The sequence below is a fragment of the Chaetodon trifascialis genome, chromosome 5 (assembly GCF_039877785.1).
Source record: "Chaetodon trifascialis isolate fChaTrf1 chromosome 5, fChaTrf1.hap1, whole genome shotgun sequence".
NCBI classification, from domain to species: domain Eukaryota; kingdom Metazoa; phylum Chordata; class Actinopteri; order Chaetodontiformes; family Chaetodontidae; genus Chaetodon; species Chaetodon trifascialis.
The window spans coordinates 701,874-724,679 of NC_092060.1; the positions used below are offsets into that span (position 1 = coordinate 701,874).

Below are 22,806 nucleotides of genomic sequence, written 5' to 3' on the forward strand. Positions count from 1 at the left end.
CTTTTTTCGTCACCGTTGGTCAGGTGATCTTGCATGTTTTTAGTGGGGGTTATTTAGGGTGAACACGGGGAGAACATGCAAACTCCACACAGAAAGGCCCCCTTTTTCCTCGAGCAGCAGGCACTGAAGACATGGTGGAGGACACGCCATCAGCACCCACAGCGGGATTCGAACCGGGGACCTTCTAGCTGTGAGGCGACAGTGTTACCACTTGTGCCACCATGCTACCCTGTTTGTCTTATCCTTGAAATTTTATCTGTAAAAAAGGCTGCAAAATCATTGCATGACTTGTTGGATAGCAACTCAGGAGGGACTGATGCTGTGGGGTTTGTCAGTCTATCCACAACAGAAAACAAAGTCCGGGCATTATTACAGTTTCTGTTCATAATCTCTGAGAAGAATGCTTGCCTTGCCTTCTTTAGTTCATGGTTATAGGTGTGGAGACTGTTTTTGTAAATCTCATAATGAACCTGGAGTTTGGTTTTTCACCACCTGCGCTCTACCTGTCTGCAGACTCTTTTCTGGACTTTGACTAGTGTGGTGTTTCTCCAAGGTGCCTTTTTCCTTCCTGACAAAATTTGGTCTTAATTGGGGCGATGGAGTCAATAACAGTCATAACTTTGGAACTGAAACTATTTACAAGGTCATCAGTTGAAGCTGAGGGCAGTGTTGGTGATGGTGTAAAAGACTGAGTGAAGACTGCACAGGTGTTATCATTAATATAACACTTTTTGATTACCTCTGTTCCACTTTTGTTTAGAATAGCAGGTGTGGCCATTTTAAATGACACACAGTACTGATAAGAAAGAATAACATCCGTCACCACAACCTCAGAGATATTAAGCCCTTTGGAGATAACCACATCTAATATATGCCCTTTGTTATGTGTTGAATGTGTTATGTGCTGAGATAGGCCAAAATGATCCAGGATGTTTAGAAGTTCTTTAGCACATCCATTTTTGAGATTATCAACATGAATGTTGAGGTCACCCACTAACACAACACAGTCAAAGTCAATACAAACAACAGACAACAGATTGTCAAACTCATCGGGAAACTTTGCATTGTATTTTGGGGGCTTATAGATGGTTACGAAGACTGATCGACAGGGAGACTTTGATTGAATGGCAACATATTCAAAAGATTCAAACTGACCATAAGAGACCCTATTGAATTGAATGCTATCATTAAATAACATGGCGACTCCACCTCCTCTCTTATGCATTCTTACTTCACTTACTGTATGAAACTGAAATTCAGAGGGGCTGACTCGTTGAGAACTGCCGCGCTGTTATCTTGTCCTAACCAAGTTTCAGTTAAAAACATAAAATCAAGCTTGTGCTTGATGATAAAGTCATTGATTAAGAATGATTTGCCTGCTAAAGACCTAACATTTAAAAGAGCTAACTTGAATGTGCTAAAAAGTCCAACATCCCCATGTTTTAGAACATACTGTGGCTGACATGGAATACATGTTAAATTCGATGATGTGATGTTTCTGGAGAGATGGACCGATCTTCTCCTCCTACCTATTGAGACATGAATCAATAAAGCTTCCGGCACAATGGGCCCTGGCTTTTCCTTGGAAAAGTCAGGCATAACATTTGCCTTAAAAGCTGGACCCAGAACACATCAGTTACCAACACAAATAGGTGGCTGTGCTGGGCTCTTATTAGGGGACTGGAGTAGGTTCAGATCAAGCCGTGGAAGGGGTGGAGGTGGTGCCCGTCGGTGCTGTGGTGGTGGAGGGGGACAGGGTGGTTGTAGGGGGCGGGGTGGAATTTGGGGGGACAGGATCCCAGATGGGCGAGGAGTAAGTCTGATACCAGTGCTGACAAGTTTGTTCATTTGGTCAGTAAACTCCAGCAAGGGGGAGGAGGGTGATGGGATATCCAGTGAAGATGATGAGCTAGATGGAGTTTGGGCAGTTGGAGATGGTGACCTAGGTGGAGTTTTAGTGGTTGGAGATGGTGACCTAGGTGGAGTTTTGGTGGTTAGAGTCAGTGAATCCTCACAAGCAGTGGCCTCTGGTGGAGGACATGAAGCATCCCCTTTTTTGCTCTGGCATCCCTCATGGTTTGAGCATACAGGCAGGGGGGAAGTTGGTTCTCCTTCATGTTTTGGTGTTTGCTGCTTTTGTTTGGATTCCTCTTGTCTCTTGTCCTTTGGAGTGGTAACAGTGTGATGCAGGAAGAAAGATAGGTTGGAGGCAAAAAGTTTTACTCCTGACTTGTCTAGTACGTCTCCTTTGAAAAAAAATGTCTGCAGTCCCAGAAAAAGTTGAAATTGTCAATAAAATGCACTGAGTGGACATCACATGCAGTTGAAAGCCATCTGTTTACTGCCAACAATCTGCTGAATCTCTCTCCTCCTCCTCTGACTGGTGGTAAAGGCCCACTGAAGAAGACTTCAGCATTCAGAGAGCTCACTGCATTTAACAGTTTACCTAAATCTTATTTGAGCACTTCAGATTGTCGTTTTGCAATATTATTTGCCCCTGTGTGCAGTACAATGTATTTCAGAGTTGGAATTTCTACAACAATACTGAGGATTTTGGATTTTGGACTGTATCTTCAGGAAAGCACAACACTTTTGTGTTTTTGCTGTACATTCTTCCCATATCTTTAATAGCAGAATCACCAACAACCAGAGTCTCAGGACCAGTCAGTAGCTTTCCTTGTAGCTTTCTACCTTCTGACTTCCTGTCAGGCCTTACCCTTCTCTGTGAGTCCGAGAAGTTATCCAGGTTTTCAGTTGGAGATCCAGGGTCCTGCAGTAGTGGAGCAAACCGCAACTGCACACTAGCTGGTTTGGGAGCTTTGTTGCTCATCTTCCCTTTAGCTTTTATCCACGGCTGTGTCTTACTCTGCACAGGTGTTGAGTAGGATGATAACGCAGGCCAGCCTGTCGCATCACAGATCTCTGGGCGCTGGGTTCTACCCGTTGGACGTCTCCCCATATTGGCTGATTTACCCCTGGGCTTTGCCCCAAGAGCATTCCAGGGAGGACTAATACTGGCAGATTTATTACCCGGTACACAGCCCTTTAGTTTCGAGGGAGCTGTATCACAGCTAATTAGCTGGATGTTAGCATTCTCCAGTCCAATGTTTTGAGTCAGTGGCAAAGTGCTGTCATTTCAACAAAGTCCATTCACTTCTGCATTTATTTCCAGATGCTGAACTTTAGTTTTCAACACTGCAACCTGCTGCAGAAGTTTGTAGAGGTCATCTGTGGAGAAAGGAGGCATCTTGGTGCTAGTTAGCTTTAGCTGCCAGCAGGCTTTTCTATTGGTAGGCTGAAGCAGGCTTTTTCTGTCAGTAGGCCAGAGCAGAGTGTATCCGTGAAATATCAGAGGTCGCAAGGGTCATCCACAACTTTTAAATATTTGCCCATAAAATAGGTCTTTAAATGTCCATTTCAGCCAAAAATTCTAATTTTCAAGTTTAAGGAAAATTAAAATAAATACAGAAAACAAGATGGGAAATCACGAGCCCAGACAGAAACCAGCTACCAGAGGAGGAGGTGGAGCTCACACAGCAGAGAACAATAGCAAGCAGAAAAAAGGATGAAAAAGTGTTTTCAACAGAGGAGTTTTTCCCGTATGCTTGGACGAGATAACGGTACTCTTCCCGGATGCACCCAAATGAGCACCTGGACATACCTGCGTTAAATCATCTGTCTTCCAGAAGAAAGAAAAAAAATACCTTCATATAGCATGAAACCATTATAATTTTCAAAAATATCATGATATACATTTTTGGTCATACCGCCTAGCACTAGTCACACATACAGTGCCCCCTACATGGACATGCAGCCCCTCCCACTTTCTCCTGGCAAAAGTGTTGGAGAATGTTGGAGCACAAATGTCATGTAACAGATGAACTGCAGTTATTCTTTCATTAAAACTTATTAAACAGGAACAAATTAGTGTGCAAACAAGCATTGGGGTAAGGCCGGAGGACCAAATAACGGAAAGTAGCAATATATTTTCTTTACAACACCACACACCAAATGATATGTGAGTTTGTAGGTGAGCTGTAGGTGAATCAGTTTTTTGGATTTGTACAGGTGTTTGTGATGTGTCAACCACCTGCAAAAACAACTTCTGAACATGGATGCTTCTTAAACATCTTTAACCCCGAAGCAAAGAGGACTTTTTCAATCACCACAGTTCCATGGTGGGCACCCAAGATTCGTGTCACCAGTTCAATAACCAACTAAATTTGTAATATGGTCACAATGTCTTCTGTTTCTGAGCTATGGTGTTTAATAATGACCAGAAAAATGCTTTTTGCAGAATATTCTGATGAATGATGATGAGTGAAGCTGACCTTTGACCATTTGGATATAAAATGTCATCTCATCATTTGATACAATGAGACATTTGTGTGAAATTCTGTCATAATTAGAGTATGAATTATTGAGGTATGGTCAAACCTATGTTGTGTGTGGTCACAGTGATCTTTGATCTTTGAACACCAAATTCTAATAAGCCAAGGCATGAGCCCAAGTGCAGGTTTGTACTAGATGTACTGAAATTCCTTCCCTCAATTCCTGAGATGTCATGTTCACAAGAATGGGATGAATGTGAGTTCACAGTAACCTTGACTTTTGACTATGAACATCGAATCAGTTCATCCTTGAGCCCAAGTCAACATTTGCGCCAAATCTGAAGGCAGTTCCTCAAGGCACTCCTCAGATGTTGCATTCATGAGAATAAAACAGAGGTCACAGTGACCTTCACTGTTGACCTTTGTCTGCCAAAAACTATTCAGTTCATCTTAGTGCAAGTGGACTTTCTACTAATTTTGAAGAAATTTCCTCTGGGCAGTCCTGAGATATTACATTCATGATGAGGGTCACAGTGGCATTGACTATTGACAACAAAAAACCTAATCAGATCATTTCACGAGTCCAAATAAACATCTGTGCCAAATTCGAAGAAATTACGTCAAGGTATTCCTGAGATACTGCGTTCACAAGAACAGGATGTACGGACGTACATACAGATAGACAGAAAATTCATAACCATAATGCCTCAGGCCATTTAGGTTTTTATTGTTTTGTTCATTAAGTTTGATGTGTGTTGGATATAAAATAATGAGAAATAATAATTTAAAAAAAATCATAAAAGCAAACAAAACAGCAGTAAAATAAAAATGATTGTAATTGATTAGCATGTAAAAACAGCATTTGTGCTAAAGTTTGGAAATTAGGAATAAAGCCTACTATTTGAGAATGTTTGTCATATAGAGAATGAGTGCGGCCTCACCTTCCTCTTCTTGCTCCTGCCCTCAGCCTGCAGGGTCCTGGTACACTGCTCCACACACTGAGAGAAATTCAGACTGCTGTGGTCAGAACTGTAGTCCAGCTCAGCCAACTGTGCCAGTGACAGGATGTAGTTGCAGGCTATGCGTAGTATTGCCAGCTTGGAAAGCTTCTGCCCATAGGAGTAACATGGCACCTGGATAAAGAAGAAAATGAGTGACAGGAGTGAGATGGGCAGAGGACATTTTTAGCATGCTTGATTGGCATACTGACAATTTGCTGGAATATGAAAAAGGATAAGGCTATTTACTTATATTCATTCATTAATTCCAGGGGAATTTCAATGTGCTTAACATAAAAACATATGTATATAATACAGCTGCATGTTATTTATGATAAACTGTCAGGGGTAACTGAGCTGGTTCAGTTCTGTGTTTATACTCCTTTGCTTTGAGAAACTGAACTGAGAAGAAAAAACTGTCTGCTGTTTTCCTCACAAAAGGAAGGAACAGAAAGGAACATATGTCATCCAGTGCAACAGCATGGCAACAGCATGGCTCTTTCATGTTTCTGTCAGTTATGGATCACAATAGAGTTTTATGGAGTGGTGGCAGAAGACTTATGAGGCTCTTTTTAACTCCAACGCTCTTTAACTCTAGGAAGTCTACTAATTGATAATAAAGAGTGTCGAAAGAGGTTGAGATCCCTATTCCCCCAACACACATAAGAACTGTGAGTAAAAGGACTTTTATCACCCTGTCCTACTATGGTAATGTAATACACATGAGCATTTTCATATTATGAGTTACAACAATGATTGAATTTTAGCCGCTGTTACTGTAACCAAATAATGTAATGAAATCATAGGAATAAGAGTGACAGAATGAAGTACAAGGTTTTGCAAGCTGAGCTAAGTTAATGAAAAAAATGTACGATCTTGGGTGTGGAATCAAGTGAGTAATTTTTGACTAAGCAACACCCAAAAATGAGGAAGTCATGTACGCACCTAAATGAGGAAGTCATGTAGGCTGTGAGTAGTGGGCTATACCAAACCATGACAAGGGCCGAAAGTTTACTGGAAAATTACATGTGGACATGTTACACAGGACATGTGCAGTAAAGAGGAGGGATTAAGAGAGAAGGGTATGAAAAAGTCAGAAAAGAGAGAATAAGTTTCTTCTTCCTACATCTCTACAACCTCAAGCCAACTCAAGGGAAGGAGTACGTGACATCGCAAAGGAGGTTGTACTGGCCAGATAACCACTCTCTCTCACTCTCAATTAGATGATTAATGATTTAACTACAGCTTTTTAAATGTTCTAATTGTTGATTTTTCTACTAATTGATTTTTCAACTAATCAATTTTCAATTATTATTCACTAAGAGATTTAAATCTGAAAAATATGCTGCAAAATGAACAGAACAGACCCTTGGGGCTTATCCCTAGCCACAAAATTTCATCCTTGCCCCATACCAGATCATTTAGAGGAGAGCTGTCATTAACTGATATTTTGTTCCTGACTTAAGGACTATTCAGTCAGGTGCAGTGTCAGAGGACACAGGGTAGGCACCTGGATGTGTCTCTTGCCACCAGCTTTAATAGTTCTCATTAACAACCTATTACGGTAAAACTCTGTAGGACTGAGAATCTAACCCTTTAGAGCTGGTCCAGTACTTCCTGTACAGGGGTGCCTTTAGATCTTAGATCTCCCATTCTTTCTTTTGCGCTGGTTATACTGCTGCACTGTATGTGGCCATCCTGGTCAGTATGAACATTATACAGTGCTTGAAATCATAAAGTAAGTGAACTTATGTACAGAAAAATGAGAAAAAAATTAAGGATGGAAAATGATAGACTTTAGTATAAATTCAAGTTATTTCTTGTCTTATTTCCTGCAGTGTAGAGTGAGCATCTGTGTATTGAGGCCATCATCAACACATCTGTGCAGTGATTCTGCCTTCTATGTGTGTTTTCAGTGTAGTCTGACCTGCTTCCTCAGGGCCTCGAATGCAGCACTAATGGTGTGGACACGGGTCCTCTCTCTGGCGTTGGCTAGTAGCCTCCTGGTCTGCTGGATGGCTTTGACCTCTGGAAGGCGCCCGGGTCCATCATCGCTCACCCCAACCCGCTTCCTGGGAGACTCCTTAGAGTATAAGACAGGAGAGGCTCAGTGTATAGAACATAATTACAAAGCTCACATTTTCCTTTCTGTTTTACTCAATTTGCTATATGTTGAAAAGCACTTGAATATCAGTACATTCTGATTTTACTTGTGTTTTGCTCAGCATCCCAACTTTTTTGAAATCAGGGCTATATTACAGAACAGCACATTCATTAATTTGGTATAAATTAAGGGGTCACTGAAAATGATTAATTAATACTCTTTGATGAATATTGCCTATCCCTAAATAGAACAAAAAATTTGATAAATTATCTTGAATAGAGGTAAGCGGCACTTAACTACAGCTGCACAATAATTATTTTCATTATTGATTAATTAGGGTTTGAGCTAAATTCAAGATGAAACTCAAATTGGCATGAGCTGGAATAAGTTGGAAACATGAAACTTACCCTGTAACTCGGAATGAGGTGCAAGTGCTTCATAAGAAATACGAGCACAATCAACCTGATGGTGGTGCTGTAATTAAGGCTCAAAAATTCAGTTTTGGAAAGGCAACGTCCTTCACACCATAAGTCTGACTGACTTGAAAGTGGACACAATTTGGAAGTAATTTGTTTTTGCTAATTAGCATAAATTGAAAAACAGTAATGTGACATCCACTTTTTGGATTTTGACTCTATCACTGTCAAAATGTGCATGCAGCATTGTGGGACTGAAATGCACATTTCTATTATATTGAAAAACATGGCTGCCATCAATCAAAAAACTTCACATGGGGCAGGGCTTAGCAGGAAAAGGGCCATAACTCGCTAACAATTTGTGCAATCATCATAAATCTATGTAGATGTCGTCAGGCCATGTTTGGGAATAGGCCCATCAAAATAATTTGAGCCCAGTATACCAAATACAAATACCCAAAATTTTCAACAGTTTAGTTGTGTATGCTCTGCAGGTAAATTTGAATGAAAATCTGAAATGCCAATATTTATTGGTGCAAGTGGGCATGGCCTATCACATATTTGCTCATAACTCAAGATACGTTTGACCAATACTGGTTCGACTCACTGGAGACATCCCATGCTATCCCCTCAACATACACACTGAGTTTTGCTGTAATCTGATTATACAGGCTTTGTGATGATGAAAAAAAAAAAAGTTTCCCTCCTTTAAACAGAATTAAACTAAGTGAAGTGACTTTGTTCACCTTTAAGAAGTCTGAAACTTGCTTGTTGTTGCTCATGACCTGATTTTTTGGATTTTGGCCCATTGAGCTGCTTCATTCTATTCAGTGCAAAAGGGCCTGAACACAGAATCACCACTTGCCACGATACACTATTGATTAATTTTTTCAATTAAGTCCTTGATCCACTGAACAAAATAGATAACAATTTCAAATGTCTTGTTTTGTCTGACCAATACTTGAAAATCCAAAGATATTCTACAAATTGATGACAGAAATAAAAATAGCAAATCATCAAACTGGAGAAACTAGAACATGTCAGTCTTTGGGACTTAATAAATGAAGCTTAAACAATAATAGATTACTTTTAAAATGCATAAATATTTCATATGTAAATCTCACAACAGGTTACACACCACACCTTCACCTTTGGTGACTGGACCTGGGGCTCCATGTGCTCATGACACTGGGAGATCTGGGAGGCTTGGGGGACAGGCAGAGATGCAGTTTGGCCTGACAGAGAGGTCTCTGGGGAGAAGCCCTGGTGGCTGGGTGAGTGGCTGTGGCTGCTGCTGGTTGATGTTGACAGAGGGAAAGTGGAGCAGAGGCCCAGTTTGACTCTGTTGGACAGAGGCTGGGAGATGGCAGTGGGCCAGTGGGAGATCTCCGGATTAGGGAATGGAGAGGCAGGTAACTGGGACAGTGTAGAAGTGATGGCAGACATGTTAATGCCAATTCTCATGTCTAAGGCACCACTCTGATCTGGAGCCATGCTGTCTTCTGGTAGTCCTGACAGAATCCCTGTAGTACTGGCCATTGCTTCCTGTGACATCATCAGCTGTCTCTGTAGTGGAGCCAACCTGCTGACATTAAATGCTTTAGTCTGAATGTCATCTACCAAGTCCACATCAGACATGTCTGCCAGGTAAGCTTTTATCCTCTCAGGCTCAGGGTCGCTGAAGAGCCTTTTAGGTTGCCGGGACTTCCTCTTGAACCTCTTTTTAGTGCCCGGCACACTGATCAGTACTGGGTCATCGTTAATGGATCTGTCCCAGGTATTACTCAGCGGATGAGGGTTCTTCATGTTCCAACAATTAGTCAAACTAACAAGCAAAAGTGAAATAAATTTCATTTATGTCATTTCAACTTAACAAAAGCAAATGAAACTGAACGTGCATCAGAGCCAATGAAACTGTCCATCAAAATGTTTCAATTCCACAAAGTTTATGAGTGTAATCTTTCAGAACTTTCAGTTGATGGAGGCATTTCCTTCATTAACATAAAAAAGTCAATGGTGACTTAGACACAAGTTTTGATCTCAGTGTATGTCAAACTTTCCAACTTAGAATGTACACATACCTAACCAGTAAAACTCATACTGGTACAAAAATACAAAATCTATCTACCTTCCTGACAAACATTCAGCTGCCAACTGTGTAACACAAGCTGTTCAACTGTGCTGACAGAAGCTGCACAGTTGTGTTACTTTAACTTTACCAGCAGGTTTTCTGTGGCTCCACTCTGTCTGCATAGCAGCATCCTGAATAATCCACATCAGAACACAAAGCTGTGTAACATCTGCTATTCCACATGAGTTGTCCCTCTGGATGGAGACTTTCAGAGCACTTTCACTCGGCTGTAAAGGTTTCTCTCTGTGATAGCAGACCAGGCCTGTGCCTCAGAATCGGAATTACAGTCAAGCTGTCGAAGTGTGGCTCCAGTCAGTCTGCATAGCAGTACTGAGAATAACCCACACTCATACACACACTGAGCTAGGCTGCAGTGGAGCTGTAGCTGCTGGACAAAATAAAGGGAACAGTATACCAACAGGATGACAACTCTGGTGGCAATTTTGCTGTCAGGCACACTGACCACTCATATAGAATGGCTAAGAAACAGCTTTGACAGTCACAGTTTTTACACACGATTTCAAAGCAACCAGAGAGGACAGAATCTTTTCGGTTATTTACAGAGTTAAACAAAAATAGGCTTGTCGTGGGGAACACCCATGAGTGTCAACATATTCCAAACGCATAAACATAATCTACCCACAGACTAACGATTCCAAATTTCCAAACTCGACAGCAGCTCTGTGAAAAAGTGTCTCGATAGCAGGTCAGGGTTCGGATGACAGCATTACTGGGAGCATTGGCGCTGGCCACTAATCCAAGTTGATAATGTCATCTACATGCTGGCCCAGTACCGATACATCCATCACTGAAGCTCAGAGTCCGTTCTTTAAGAAAGCTCCGGTATCGCGCTGCCACATCGGGCTGGACAGCGGGATATTTGGTACTCACTGAGTTGGTTTCGCAGTGCGCATTGGCCACAGTAAGTTACTTGTTATCCATACATCAGTAATCGTTAATTAGTCAACAAATGTATCTTCTGAATTTCGGATTCGGTCCTCCGTCTCTCATAATCCTGCTTCTCTGTAAACGCAGCAGCGCGTGCAGAGCTCACCCTGCCGTCAAAAGACAGAACCGATAGCTGAATGGTTACAAGGCAGAGGGGTCTGGCGTTCCTCTGAGTCTTCTGTAAGTTATGGAATGCGAAATGGTTCAAAATTCGTTTGGTTTTAGCGGCGTTAGGCCTTATTGTAACGCGGGGTCGGCATACATTTGGTTCAGTAACAGAGTTTCCGTGGCCCTGGTCAGAGATTCAAGGCTCATTATGACAGTATGAGTGATAAATGGAAATTAATCTATTCAACATTAATGATATAATTAATGTTACTGAAAATATTTCACCATTTTAAATAATAAAAAACAATTTTTGGATTTTTATGCCTGTAGTCATTCTATAAATTGTAAGCAACAAAACTAAAACTGTTCAATAGACAGTTGTTCAGAACTAACGTAATTTAACTTTGGAACAACTGATCTTCAAAGTTGTTGAGAATACTGTTAACCTGGCATGGAAATCTTTTTGTACAACAAATGAATGAGCACAACTCTGACTGCAGTGTAATTGAGAATTATGAACGCAGATATTCAGCAGGGAACTTTCTTTTTCCAGTAATATGACAGTGTGATTGTGTGGTCTCGAAATACTGCGGTAAAGTTAGAAATATATTCACAGATTCGAACTTCCGGGATCAATAAGTCACACGCGAAAATTTGTTAGACAGCAAACGATACCTCTTTCCAACCGTGGTAAGACAGACAACGAGCTACAACCTACTTTTTATCAAAATAAGCCGTCCTCCGTGCAGTATGAATTAAATTGGTCTCTACGAGCAGCCGGCAGCGAGACTGGAGCGCAGGGACCGTCTACAAATGTCTATACCGATAAGAAACAATGAAAGATTATTCAATAGCTTCACTTCTGTTAAATGTAGTGCCACCAAACTCACCTCACACATTAATTGCATCCTGCTGGTTATACTACATCATTTGCTTTGGAGAAACATGCTTTTACATAATTTTGGCAAATTTTTATAGGGAATAATATTCAATAACTTCACATTAATAACGTGTTGTGCAACCAAAATCCCCTCATACATCCATGGCCTCCTCCTGGTTTTCCTACAACACTTAGTTTGGAGAAATTCACTTTTACATAATTTTGGGGAATTTTTATTGGGAATAACATTCAGTAATTTCACTTCTATGGAGTGTAGTGCCACCAAAATCCCCCCCCCATGCATCAATAGCCTCCTCCTGTTTATACTACAACACTTAATTTGGGAAAAGGTGCTTTTACAGAATTTTTTGGTTTTTTTCAATGGAATAATATTCAATAACTTCATGTTAATAATGTGTAGTGCCACCAAAATCCCCTCACACATCAATGACCTTCTCCTGTTTCTCAGTGATTGTGGGCGTACTATGTATGGCCAAGTAGAATGGACTGGGTAACGGCACAATGAAGGGGCTCTGCAGGGAAAACATGGACTGGATTCTCAGTGGTGTGGGCGTACTCTACATGGCCAAGTGGAATGGACTGGGTAACGGCGCAGTGAAGGGGCTCTCTACCTTAGACCATGAAATAAAGGGAAACGGACAAATTTCCATCCATCCATCCATCCATCCATCCATCCATCCATCCATCCATTTTCTATGCCGCTTATCTCTTTCGGGATTGCGGGGGGGCCAGAGCCTATCTCAGCTGTCAATGGGCGGGAGGCGGGGTACACCCTGGACCAGTCGCCAGCCGATCGCAGGGCAATTACACACAACCATTCACACTCACACCTAGGGGCAATTTAGAGTCACCAGTCAACCTAATGATGGTCTGTGGGAGGAAGCCGGAGTACCCGGAGAGAACCCACGCATGCACGGAAAGAACATGCAAACTTCACACAGAAAGGCCCAATCCGGGAATCGAACCAGCGACCTTCTTGCTGTGAGGCACGCGCACTACCTGCTGCATCACCGAGCAGCCCCACGGACAGATTTATGATCATAAATTAATGACAGGTAATGTGAATATTTATTTCAACTCCTATTCTTTCCCTATTATATAAAATTTGTCAGATTTTTTTTGTAAAAAAAAAAAATTCAATAAAAAATATCTAATTATTTAGGGGGGCTTAAGAATATTTTAGGGGGGCTTCAGCCCCCCTAAAATAGGCCTAATGATGCCACTGGCTGTAGTGATGGGAATTCCAGCTCTTTTAAGACAGCCAGTTCTTTCGGCGCCCAAGTGGCTCCTCAGATTTTTTGTTGCTAAAATTAATTTATTACCAAAATAATGTAAATTATGTGTAAAATAAATTACTAATATACATACTTTATATCAAATTTTAATGCATTTCCTGCGGTCACTCATTTCCTCACCTTTCCTGCATTTTGTCTCTGTCAGGCTCTTGGTGTCTGCGTGCGTGTGTGTGTGTGTGTGTGTGCACGCGCCGCACTGTATCTGCAACCCCCGCTCCTCCCCCTCCTGCTCAGTGCATACACACAGAAGCCACCACGCATCATGTAGTTGACCAATAACGGGCAGGTTGAACAGGGAAAAAGTCGAGAGAAAGAAAGGGACATTATTCAGAATTACCTCTCACACACATGCTCTTACACACACTACTGAAACACTCTAACATAAACAACTGAAAAATCATTCGCTCGTATACACTACTGAAATGCTCTCACACACACTACTGAAATGCTCTCACACACACTACTGAAATGGTCTCATACATACAAGTGAAATGCTCTCACACACACTACTAAAATGCTCTCATATACACCACTGAAATGCTTTCATACATACAAATGAAATGCTCTCACACACATTACTGAAATGCTCTCATATACATTACTGAAACGCTCTCACACATACAAGTGAAATGCTGTCTCACACACTACTGAAATGCTCTCATATAAACAACTGAAATGCTTTCAGAAAAGCAGTCTAGAAAGCAGACGAGATCAGGTGACAGCAGCAGGGGGCGGAGAAAAAAAGCTGTGGTCAAGTCAGACAATTTCCAGCAGCCTTCAGTCTTCTTCTTCGTGTTTTTGTTTAATTGCAGGTAACAGTTGACATTTGATGTGTATTATCGCACAAGCTATGTTGGAGTGTGGACCAGCCCAGCAAGTCGCAGAAACACTCACATCCCACTAGATCTAAATCAGATTTCTTAAAATGTTCTCAGATTCATACATCAGTTAAAACACAGTTTCTCCAGTTGTTTTAATAATGGTATTAAAGTGTTCTATATGTGATTTGCGATTTCTATTCATGGTTAACCTCAATGTGGCATGAATTCTCATGTAAATCAACATCTTATCAGCTTGCTGCTGTAAATGAGCTAAGCATACCTGCCCCTCTGAACCACATCAATACATTAAAAACATTAATAGTCAAAGAGACAAAGAGGACAAAAGCTATATCATATTATTATCTGTCAGATACTCAGACTGTCAGGGCTTCACGTCTGTACACGTTTTTAGACAAAAATATTTACAAGCACAATCATCCCTGCATCACAAAAACCTTAAGCAAAGCCCCAAACATAATTTGTCAGTCTGAAATTTGCTTGCTCTTTGCCTAGTCCCAAGTCAAATCTGAAGTGCCTGCACATCTGAAAATAAAATTGTGTAGAAACACTGCAAAAAAGTTTCCACATTCAAGCTTTATTCTATTATCGCACACAAATGAGAGCATTTCAGTATATTATGTGAAGATATTTCATTATAATGTGTTAGAGGATTTCACTTGGTTATATGAGAGCATTTCAGTATGGTGTGTGAGAAGATTTCAGTACGGTGTGTGAGGGGATTTCAGTTAAAATGGAAGGCATTTCAGTCAAACGGAAGGTGCTTCAGTAAAACCGGAAAGGCTGCGGTTCAACAAAAATGCGCGTGATTCATGTGTCGTCAGCCACGTTGTTCGCTACACTCATGTCTGCCCAACAACCTGCAAGTAGCCTAACCGAGGTAGCAGCATTACTTCATGCTGTACTGGCGTCAGCGGAGACCATCAGAACCTTGTCAAATGCGACAACAGTCGTGCAGCAGCCGACCATTGCAACGCCAAGCCGCGACACGCTGGACAGTCACATAGCATCGCTTTTCCCGTCCGGACAACACAGCAGCATGACACTGCCAACTGCAGCTCCAGTCCGGAGAGAGTGTGCGTTGTGCTTGATAGCGCAACGCTTCAGCTCTTGGACATCAGGCACGAGGAGGAAAAGGTAATTATACAAAGTTGTTTTGTTTTTTTTTCTAAATTATTGTTTAATCTAACCAACGTAATGCAATGCAACATGGCATGGTAGTGAGCTAAACAGTTAACTGTTTGTGCCTCCACTACAAACGTGTGGGGGATTGAGCCTTCACTACTACCCTAATACAGGGTTTCCGCAGGTCCTAAGAGTCTCAGATCTTCTGCAAACTTGGCGTATGTCTTGCAGGGGGCCCAGATAGGTACACTGTCAAATTAGGTGCATGTAGGTGCCAACTAGTGTTTTTTGGAGTGTTTTAGCGTTGTTGTTATGGTAATGTACGGGAATGTGAGTCACGTGGTGGTACTTCAGCAGGTAAATCCTCTTATTTTCTGACCCACAGTGAAGCAATAATACATTTACCAGTGATGATCTTCACTGCACATTACTGCTGTGATTAAATAAATCCTTAATCAGCATTTGAAGTTTTAAGTCAAGTACTTTAGTAAAACAATACTGATTATACATAAAAAATCTTTTTATGTATGCCCCCTTTTTGTCTTTGCTTATTTCTCAAGTATGTCTCAGCATAAAGGAATGACTATTATCCATCCCCTTTTTACATTACATTTATATCACTCAGAAACACCAGTCCTATTTCAAGGTGGCTGCTGAACTCTGACCTTTCGATTGACACCTCAGTTGACGAATTATGACCTTCCATGCCCTGTCCACAGCCTACAATAGCTAATGTGTCTGTGTTAAAGGGAAGGGGAGATTTATGGTTTTTCATGGTAGATTTATGGCTCAGAGAGAAATCACATAAATAAGAGGGTTCAGGGCTTGAAGTGTCAAAAATGGGTTAAAATGAATATATTTGACCTAAATGTGAATATTAATGGGTTAAATATAACTGATATTGATAACCACTATCCATTATTGATATAATATTGATAGGGGGTGGTGGTTAGTATTTTGTATTGTATTTCCTATAGCAGTATGACATATACTGGCTGTTTTCATGTGGTCTGATTGTTACATTCTTATTTCAGAGTCAGGACACAGCAGCATGACCATTTCAGCTAGGACGTACTACTACTTCCTAATCAATCATGGGGAGTAGTTTGCAAACAAGGTCCAAAATCATGGTTGCACAAACATGGACACATCCTCAGTGCCTTTGAATTCCAGAAGGACTGGGACCACCAGACTGTTTTAGAACGCATCAGGGGTGGCTTTGGTGAGCACATTCCAGACGATGTCAGATAAATGCCTCTTTTGCCTCTCTTACTTTGTAATATATATTAATTATGGGTTTTGTTTTGTTTTTTTTATGGAACACTTAAAAAAAATTTTAAAAATGGTAAACACAGGTTTACAAAGTGCAATCATGATTATTACAAACATTTGCTCAGCATTTGTTTTAAAATCTACTTGATTCGGTCACACAGTTAATTGGAGCAAGAAACCAAAGTGCCGCCCCTACAGAGTAACACAGTAACAATGACAATGACTAACAACGAGTGTACAACACACTGTTGTGCTACATAGCCTAAAGCTTTTGTTGTTGTCCTAATATCCCCATCTTCTTTCTAGCCTCCAGTTTCTCATGGCTTGTGGCAATAAGCTGGTGTCCCCTAAGCTCCAGGGTGGTCAGGAGCTGAATGGGATGCTAATTCACAAGGTCTTTAAAACCAAAGCCCTGTATGTGAGACCATCAAGGACCCTTTTAGTACGTTTGTTGTTGTTTTTTTTACCACTTAATAAAATTGTTCTAAATCTAATAATTTTTAAAAAAAGAAATATATATTTTTCTTTCTCTGTTTAAGATTGACTCCGAAGAAGAAAATGACTGTTCTCCCATTACTACCAGATCAACATTAAGCATGCGTGCAACTAAGGGCAGCAATGATGATTGTGTTGAAGTTGATGGTCCTCAGATTCGCACAGACATGAGCAGTAATGGCACCACCAGGGCTGCTACCAGGTTTAGAATAATGAGGAGTAATGAGTATCCCAGTACTAGCAGTCATGATGGAGATTGCAAACTTGGCACTAGTGCTGGTCATTCAATATTCCTTTTATTCGTCCCTCGAGGGGAAATTCTGAATTTCACAGCAGCATCAATAACAGAATAGAATATTAAAAGACAAAGTGCACGCAGTTAACACAAAGTATATACAAAAGGGTCTACCGGGAATAGTATTTACAAACCTAAAATAATGCACAGTTTACAGAGAAATATTGCACGGATTACAGGCTTTTATGTACTGAAATATTGCACAGATTATTGCCCAGGTTATTGCACAGATTGTTTCCCAAAAAATTGTTCAATTCAGTTATTGCACAGAATGTTATACAGATTACACTCCATTGGCATTAAGGGAACTGCGCTAAGCTGGTTTAAATCCTACTTGTCAGATCGCTCTCAGTTTGTACACGTTAATGATGACTCTGTGCTCACTAAAGTCAGCTATGGAGTTCCGCAGGGTTCTGTGCTTGGACCAATTCTATTCACCTTATATATGCTTCTTTTAGGTAAGATTATCAGGAAGCACTCAATAAATTTTCATTGCTATGCAGATGATACCCAGCTATATTTATCAATGAAACCGGAAGAAACCAGTCAGTTAACTAGACTACAAGCATGTCTTCATGACATAAAGACCTGGATGACCTGCAATTTTCTGATGCTAAACTCGGACAAAACTGAAGTTATAGTAGTAGTCCCTAAACATCTTAGAAAGTCATTTTCTGATGACATAGCAGTTATGGATGGCATTGCGCTGGCCTCCAGCACCACTGTAAAGAATTTGGGAGTTATCTTTGACCAAGACATGTCCTTTCACTCCCATGTAAAACAAATTTCAAGGACAGCATTTTTTCAGCTACGTAATATCGCAAAAATCAGGCATATTTTGTCTCAAAATGATGCAGAAAAACTAGTCCATGCATTCGTAACTTCCAGGCTGGATTATTGCAATTCTTTACTATCAGGCTGCCCAAATTCGTTGCTGAATATTCTTCAGTTGCTCCAGAACGCTGCAGCATGTGTTCTGACAAAAACCAGGAAGAGAGATCATATTTCTCCAATACTAGCCACTCTGCACTGGCTCCCTGTAAAGTTTAGAATAGAGTTTAAAATTCTCCTCCTTACTTACAAAGCCATAAATGGCCAGGCACCTTCTTATCTTAAAGAGCTCATAGTACCTTATTGCCCCACTCGAACACTGCGTTCCCAGAATGCAGGTCTACTTATGGTTCCTAAAGTCTCAAAAAGCAGAACAGGAGTCAGAGCATTTAGCTATCAAGCTCCTCTCCTGTGGAACCATCTTCCAGTCTTTGTCTGGGAGGCAGACACTGTCTCTACATTTAAGAGTAGGCTTAAAACTTTCCTTTTTGATAAAGCTTATAGTTAGGGCTGGCTCAGGCTTGTCCTGGACCAGCCCCTAGTTATGCTGCTATAGGATTAGACTGTTGGGGGACATCCAAAGATACACCGAGCTCCTCCGTCCTTCTGTCCCTCTCCATCCGCACGCTCTCATGTCCTACCACGGCGTGTTACTAACTTAGCTCCTTCCCCGGAGTCTCTGTGCTTTGTCGTCTTGCAGGTTCCCATGGACAGTGGCTGAATCTGGATTGTGGATTTCAGCTGCGTCTCCTGCCTTGGCCCTGCCTGACATCCACTGCAACTGCTACTGCTGTTATTACATCCACTGTCACTGTTACTGTGACTGCATGTCTGTCTCTCTGTCTCTGTCTCTCTCTCTCTCTCTCTCTCTCTCTGACTGCTTTTCTTTCTGTCTGTCTGTCTGTCTGTCTGTCTGTCTGTCTGTCTGTCTGTCTGTCTGTCTGTCTGTCTCACTCTCTCTCTCTTGCTCTTCCTCTCTCACCCAACCGGTCGAGGCAGATGGCCGCCCACCCAGAGTCTGGTTCTGCTCGAGGTTTCTGCCTGTTAAAAGGAAGTTTTTCCTCGCCACTGTCGCCAAGTGCTTGCTCATGGGGGAATTGTTGGTTTCTTTGTAGATAAAAGAGCTTGGTCTGTACCAGCTCTATATGGAAAGTGTCCTGAGACAACTTCTGTTGTGATTTGGCGCTATACAAATAAAATTGAATTGAATTGAATTGAATTGAATTGAATTGAATTGTGTTAATTAGGCAGTTGGCTACAAAAGGCTGTTACCTAAAGCAAACCGCCCTTTCCCATTTCCTGCTGTCAGCAATGGCACCACATGGCAAGGAAATGTCTCTGGATCTGAGAAAGCGGATTATTGCTTTACACAAGAGAGGTGAGGGCTACAAGAAGATCAGTAAAGCCTTACTTATTAGTAAGAACACGGTCGCAAAAGTGATCCAACGATTCAAGAGAGATGGAACTGCAACCAAAGTACAGAGACATACAGGCCGGCCAAGAAAATTAACACCCAGGCAGGAGCGTCTTGTGATGAGAAAAGTTGAGGAAAATCGGCATGCAAGTGCACAACAGTTGGCTAAGGAGGTAGAGGCTGAAATTGGAGTGACTGTATCACGTGACACAATACGCCATACAGTGCAGCGGAATGGCATGCATGGGTGTCGTCCCCGAAGGAAGCCTCTCCTAAAGCCAAGTCACAAAAAAGCCCGCCTAGAGTTTGCCAGGGCCCATGCTGAAAAGGATGAAGGCTACTGGGACTCTATACTCTGGAGTGATGAGACCAAAATCAATCTTTTTGGAACTGATGGCTTCAAAACGGTCTGGCGTCGCAAGGGTGAGGAGTACAAGGAAAAGTGCATGGTGCCCACTGTGAAACATGGAGGGGTAGTGTTCTTATGTGGGGTTGCATGAGTGCTACGGGTGTTGGAGAACTGCATTTCATTGATGGCATCATGAATTCTCAAATGTACTGCTCTATACTGAAGGCTAAGATGCTTCCATCACTTCGGGCCGTTGGTCATCGTGCCAGTTTTCAACATGACAATGACCCAAAACACACATCTAAGGCCACTGCTGACTTTCTGAAGAGGAACAGGGTAAGAGTGATTCCATGGCCAAGTATGTCACCTGATCTGAACCCTATAGAGCATCTTTGGGGAATACTGAAGAGGCAGGTTGGGCATCACTCTCCATCCAACATCCAGGCTCTAAAAGAGGTCATCCTTGAAGAATGGAGAAAGATTGATGTGGCCAAATGTTGTCAACTTGTGCTCTCCATGCCAAGGAGACTTGGGGCTGTCATTGCAAGTAATGGAGGCCATACAAAGTACTAAATGTATTGGATGTAAGTGTTTGTTGTGGGGTGTACTCATTTTTGCTCCACCCCACTTTCACGGAAACAGAAAAAGAGTAATTTCAGTTGTTGTTTGTGTTCATTTTAATACTGTGAAAAATGTCTTTTTTCAGGGGGGGTGTACTCAATATTGCTGTGCACTGTATATACACACACACACACACACACACACACACACACACACACACACACACACAAAACACCCAAAATCAAAATGTGTGGCTGCATTAGACAGACAAAAACAAAATGCAAATGATATTTTTTTGTTCATTGTTTACAAGAAAAACTAACAAAACTAAATTCTTGACAGTTTCAATATGTCAGTTCTCAACATTGTCGGTATCAAATTTAAAAAATCACAGAGAATGTATTCAAAACTGAACAAAAAATAAATAAACCATCACATCATCAAATTAATATTTAGTTGTCTTGCCATTAGCACGCAGTAGAGCTCTAATCCTGGCTTGCATGTTCCCCACAAGCCTTTCACACTGTTGAGGGGTAATCTTGTCCCATTCTTCTTGAATTACTGCTTTTAATTCTTCTAAATTCTTTGGTTTACGCTTTGAAACAGACTTTTTGATAATCCATCACAGATTTTCAATGGGGCTCATGTCTCATAGGATTGAGCTGGCCACTCAGCTGGTTGGCAGCCAAGTCCTACTGGCCCTGGATGTGTGGCAAGGGGCATTATCTTGTTGAAACATCCAGTTTTGACCTTGACGGAACAGTGCACTTGCAGAAGGGAGCATGTGGATTTTGAGAATGGCATAATACTTGGCAGAGTTCACTGTGCCATCACAGACATAATGCTTCGCCTGGCCTTCTGCGTATCCTTACATTAGCAGGAGGAAGATAATGCTGGAAACTGGACTCATCTGACCACAGAATCTTCTTCCATTTCCTGGCTGTCCACTTCTTGTGTGTTTGGGCCCAACGACGCTGGGCTAACATCTCTCTGTCTGTCATTGATCAGGGGCTTCTTGACAGCCTTGTAGGACCTTAAGCCATGATCTAAAAGTCGGCCACGTACAGTGTGGGTGGAACACTGGACACCAATTTGGTTTGACCACTGCTGCTGAAGCTCCTGTGATGTCATTTGGTGGTTTTCCCTGCACATGCGGATCAGGATGCGGTCATTTCTTGCTGAAGAAACCCTTGGATGCCCAGATCTTGGTTTGTCTTCCAAGCTGTTGATTTGTCTGTATTTCTGCAGAGTGTATCCAATGGCTGATGGACTGCATCTGCACTTCCTGGCTATCTGGCGGCAGCTGTACCCTTCCTGGCTGAGAATCTGTATCTTCAGGCATGTTTCCTGCATTAGGTTCCTTGTTTTAGCCATCTTTGTCTATGAAGAACTTTTAAATGTGCTGGCTTTTTATAGACATGAAGCACGGCAACAAAAATTGTGTCTTTTAATAAAAAGCACGACCTTCATTAGTGGATCACTGGCACCAAAATGACCCAATACTCAAAATTTCTTTTGTGTTTTTATGGAACCAATCAATTTTTAGTTTTTAATGGCTTTTTTAAGGTTTGTTAAGTATTTTGGCTGTGACTGTACTGAAAGAAATTACACTTGAAAACCTAAGAGTGATTCTTAATGCAATATTTCACAAATGCATGGGGTGTCCGAAAATCTTTTTCCACCACTGTATATCATGTACTATATATATAATGTCTGTTATTAGAGCTATAATTGTTATGGTCATTGCATTTCTGTCCACACCCCCACCATTGGCCCTCTTTCTCCTTATCGCTCTTTCTCTCCCTAACCCAACCAGTCAGGGCAGATGGCTGCACATCTAGAGCTTGGTTATGCTTGAAGTTTCTGCCTGTTATAAAAAGTTTTTCCGTGCCACTGTTGCCAAGTGGTTGCTCGTGGGGAATTGTTAGGAATTGTAAATAAAGAGTATGGTCTGTGTGGTCAGGAAAGTGTCCTGAGTCAACTTCTGTTGTGACTGGCGTTATATAAACAAAATTTAATTGAACTCAGTACATACTGCCCTGTTGTGGTTTGCAATTACACAAATTATTTTGAAAATCATTTGTGTATTTCTTAACTGTGCTTTTGGTAACTGTGTGCCATGTTAGCGCAGTTTTACAACTTTTTTGGTGGCCTTTTTATTACTTTTTGCACTCTTCAAAACAGAGTGCCGTACAGAGGGGAGTGGGGGCATTGCCTACAAACACAAGCAGCTGATTGCATTGTGCAAACCCACACTGTTGCCCAGAGAGAGGATTATTGTCCCAGACAAGCTGAACAGATGACATTGGGGCTGCAGAGCTGGAGCCAAACTGTTGCAGTGTTTGAATTCATACTGTAACAGTGCTGTCATGTTTTCAATTCAGTATTCCTTT

General features: G+C 41.4%; 3 protein-coding genes across 4 annotated transcripts in view; 1 reads left to right on the plus strand and 2 right to left on the minus strand.

Annotated features, from left to right (window-relative positions):
- Positions 1-11,071, minus strand: part of atoh8 (atonal bHLH transcription factor 8) — a 35,618-nt gene extending 24,547 nt beyond the window's left edge. The window contains exons 1-3 of one of the 2 annotated variants that reach the window (XM_070962740.1): positions 8,999-11,071; positions 7,257-7,412; positions 5,273-5,464 (exon numbers count right to left, since the gene is read on the minus strand). In XM_070962740.1, coding sequence (XP_070818841.1) covers positions 5,273-5,464; positions 7,257-7,412; positions 8,999-9,703 — 1,053 coding nt within the window. In that variant the 5' untranslated portion in view covers positions 9,704-11,071. Of the gene's footprint in view, positions 1-5,272; positions 5,465-7,256; positions 7,413-8,992 lie in introns of both variants that reach the window. The other variant, XM_070962739.1, reaches the window with a different exon arrangement.
- rnf103 (ring finger protein 103) overlaps positions 1-22,806 on the minus strand; it is a 452,442-nt gene that overhangs the window by 233,001 nt on the left and 196,635 nt on the right. The window lies entirely within an intron of this gene.
- LOC139331690 (immunoglobulin-binding protein 1-like) overlaps positions 12,439-22,806 on the plus strand; it is a 32,608-nt gene continuing 22,240 nt past the window's right edge. The window contains exon 1 of the mRNA XM_070963322.1: positions 12,439-12,531. Coding sequence (XP_070819423.1) covers positions 12,439-12,531 — 93 coding nt within the window. The remainder of the gene's footprint in view (positions 12,532-22,806) is intronic.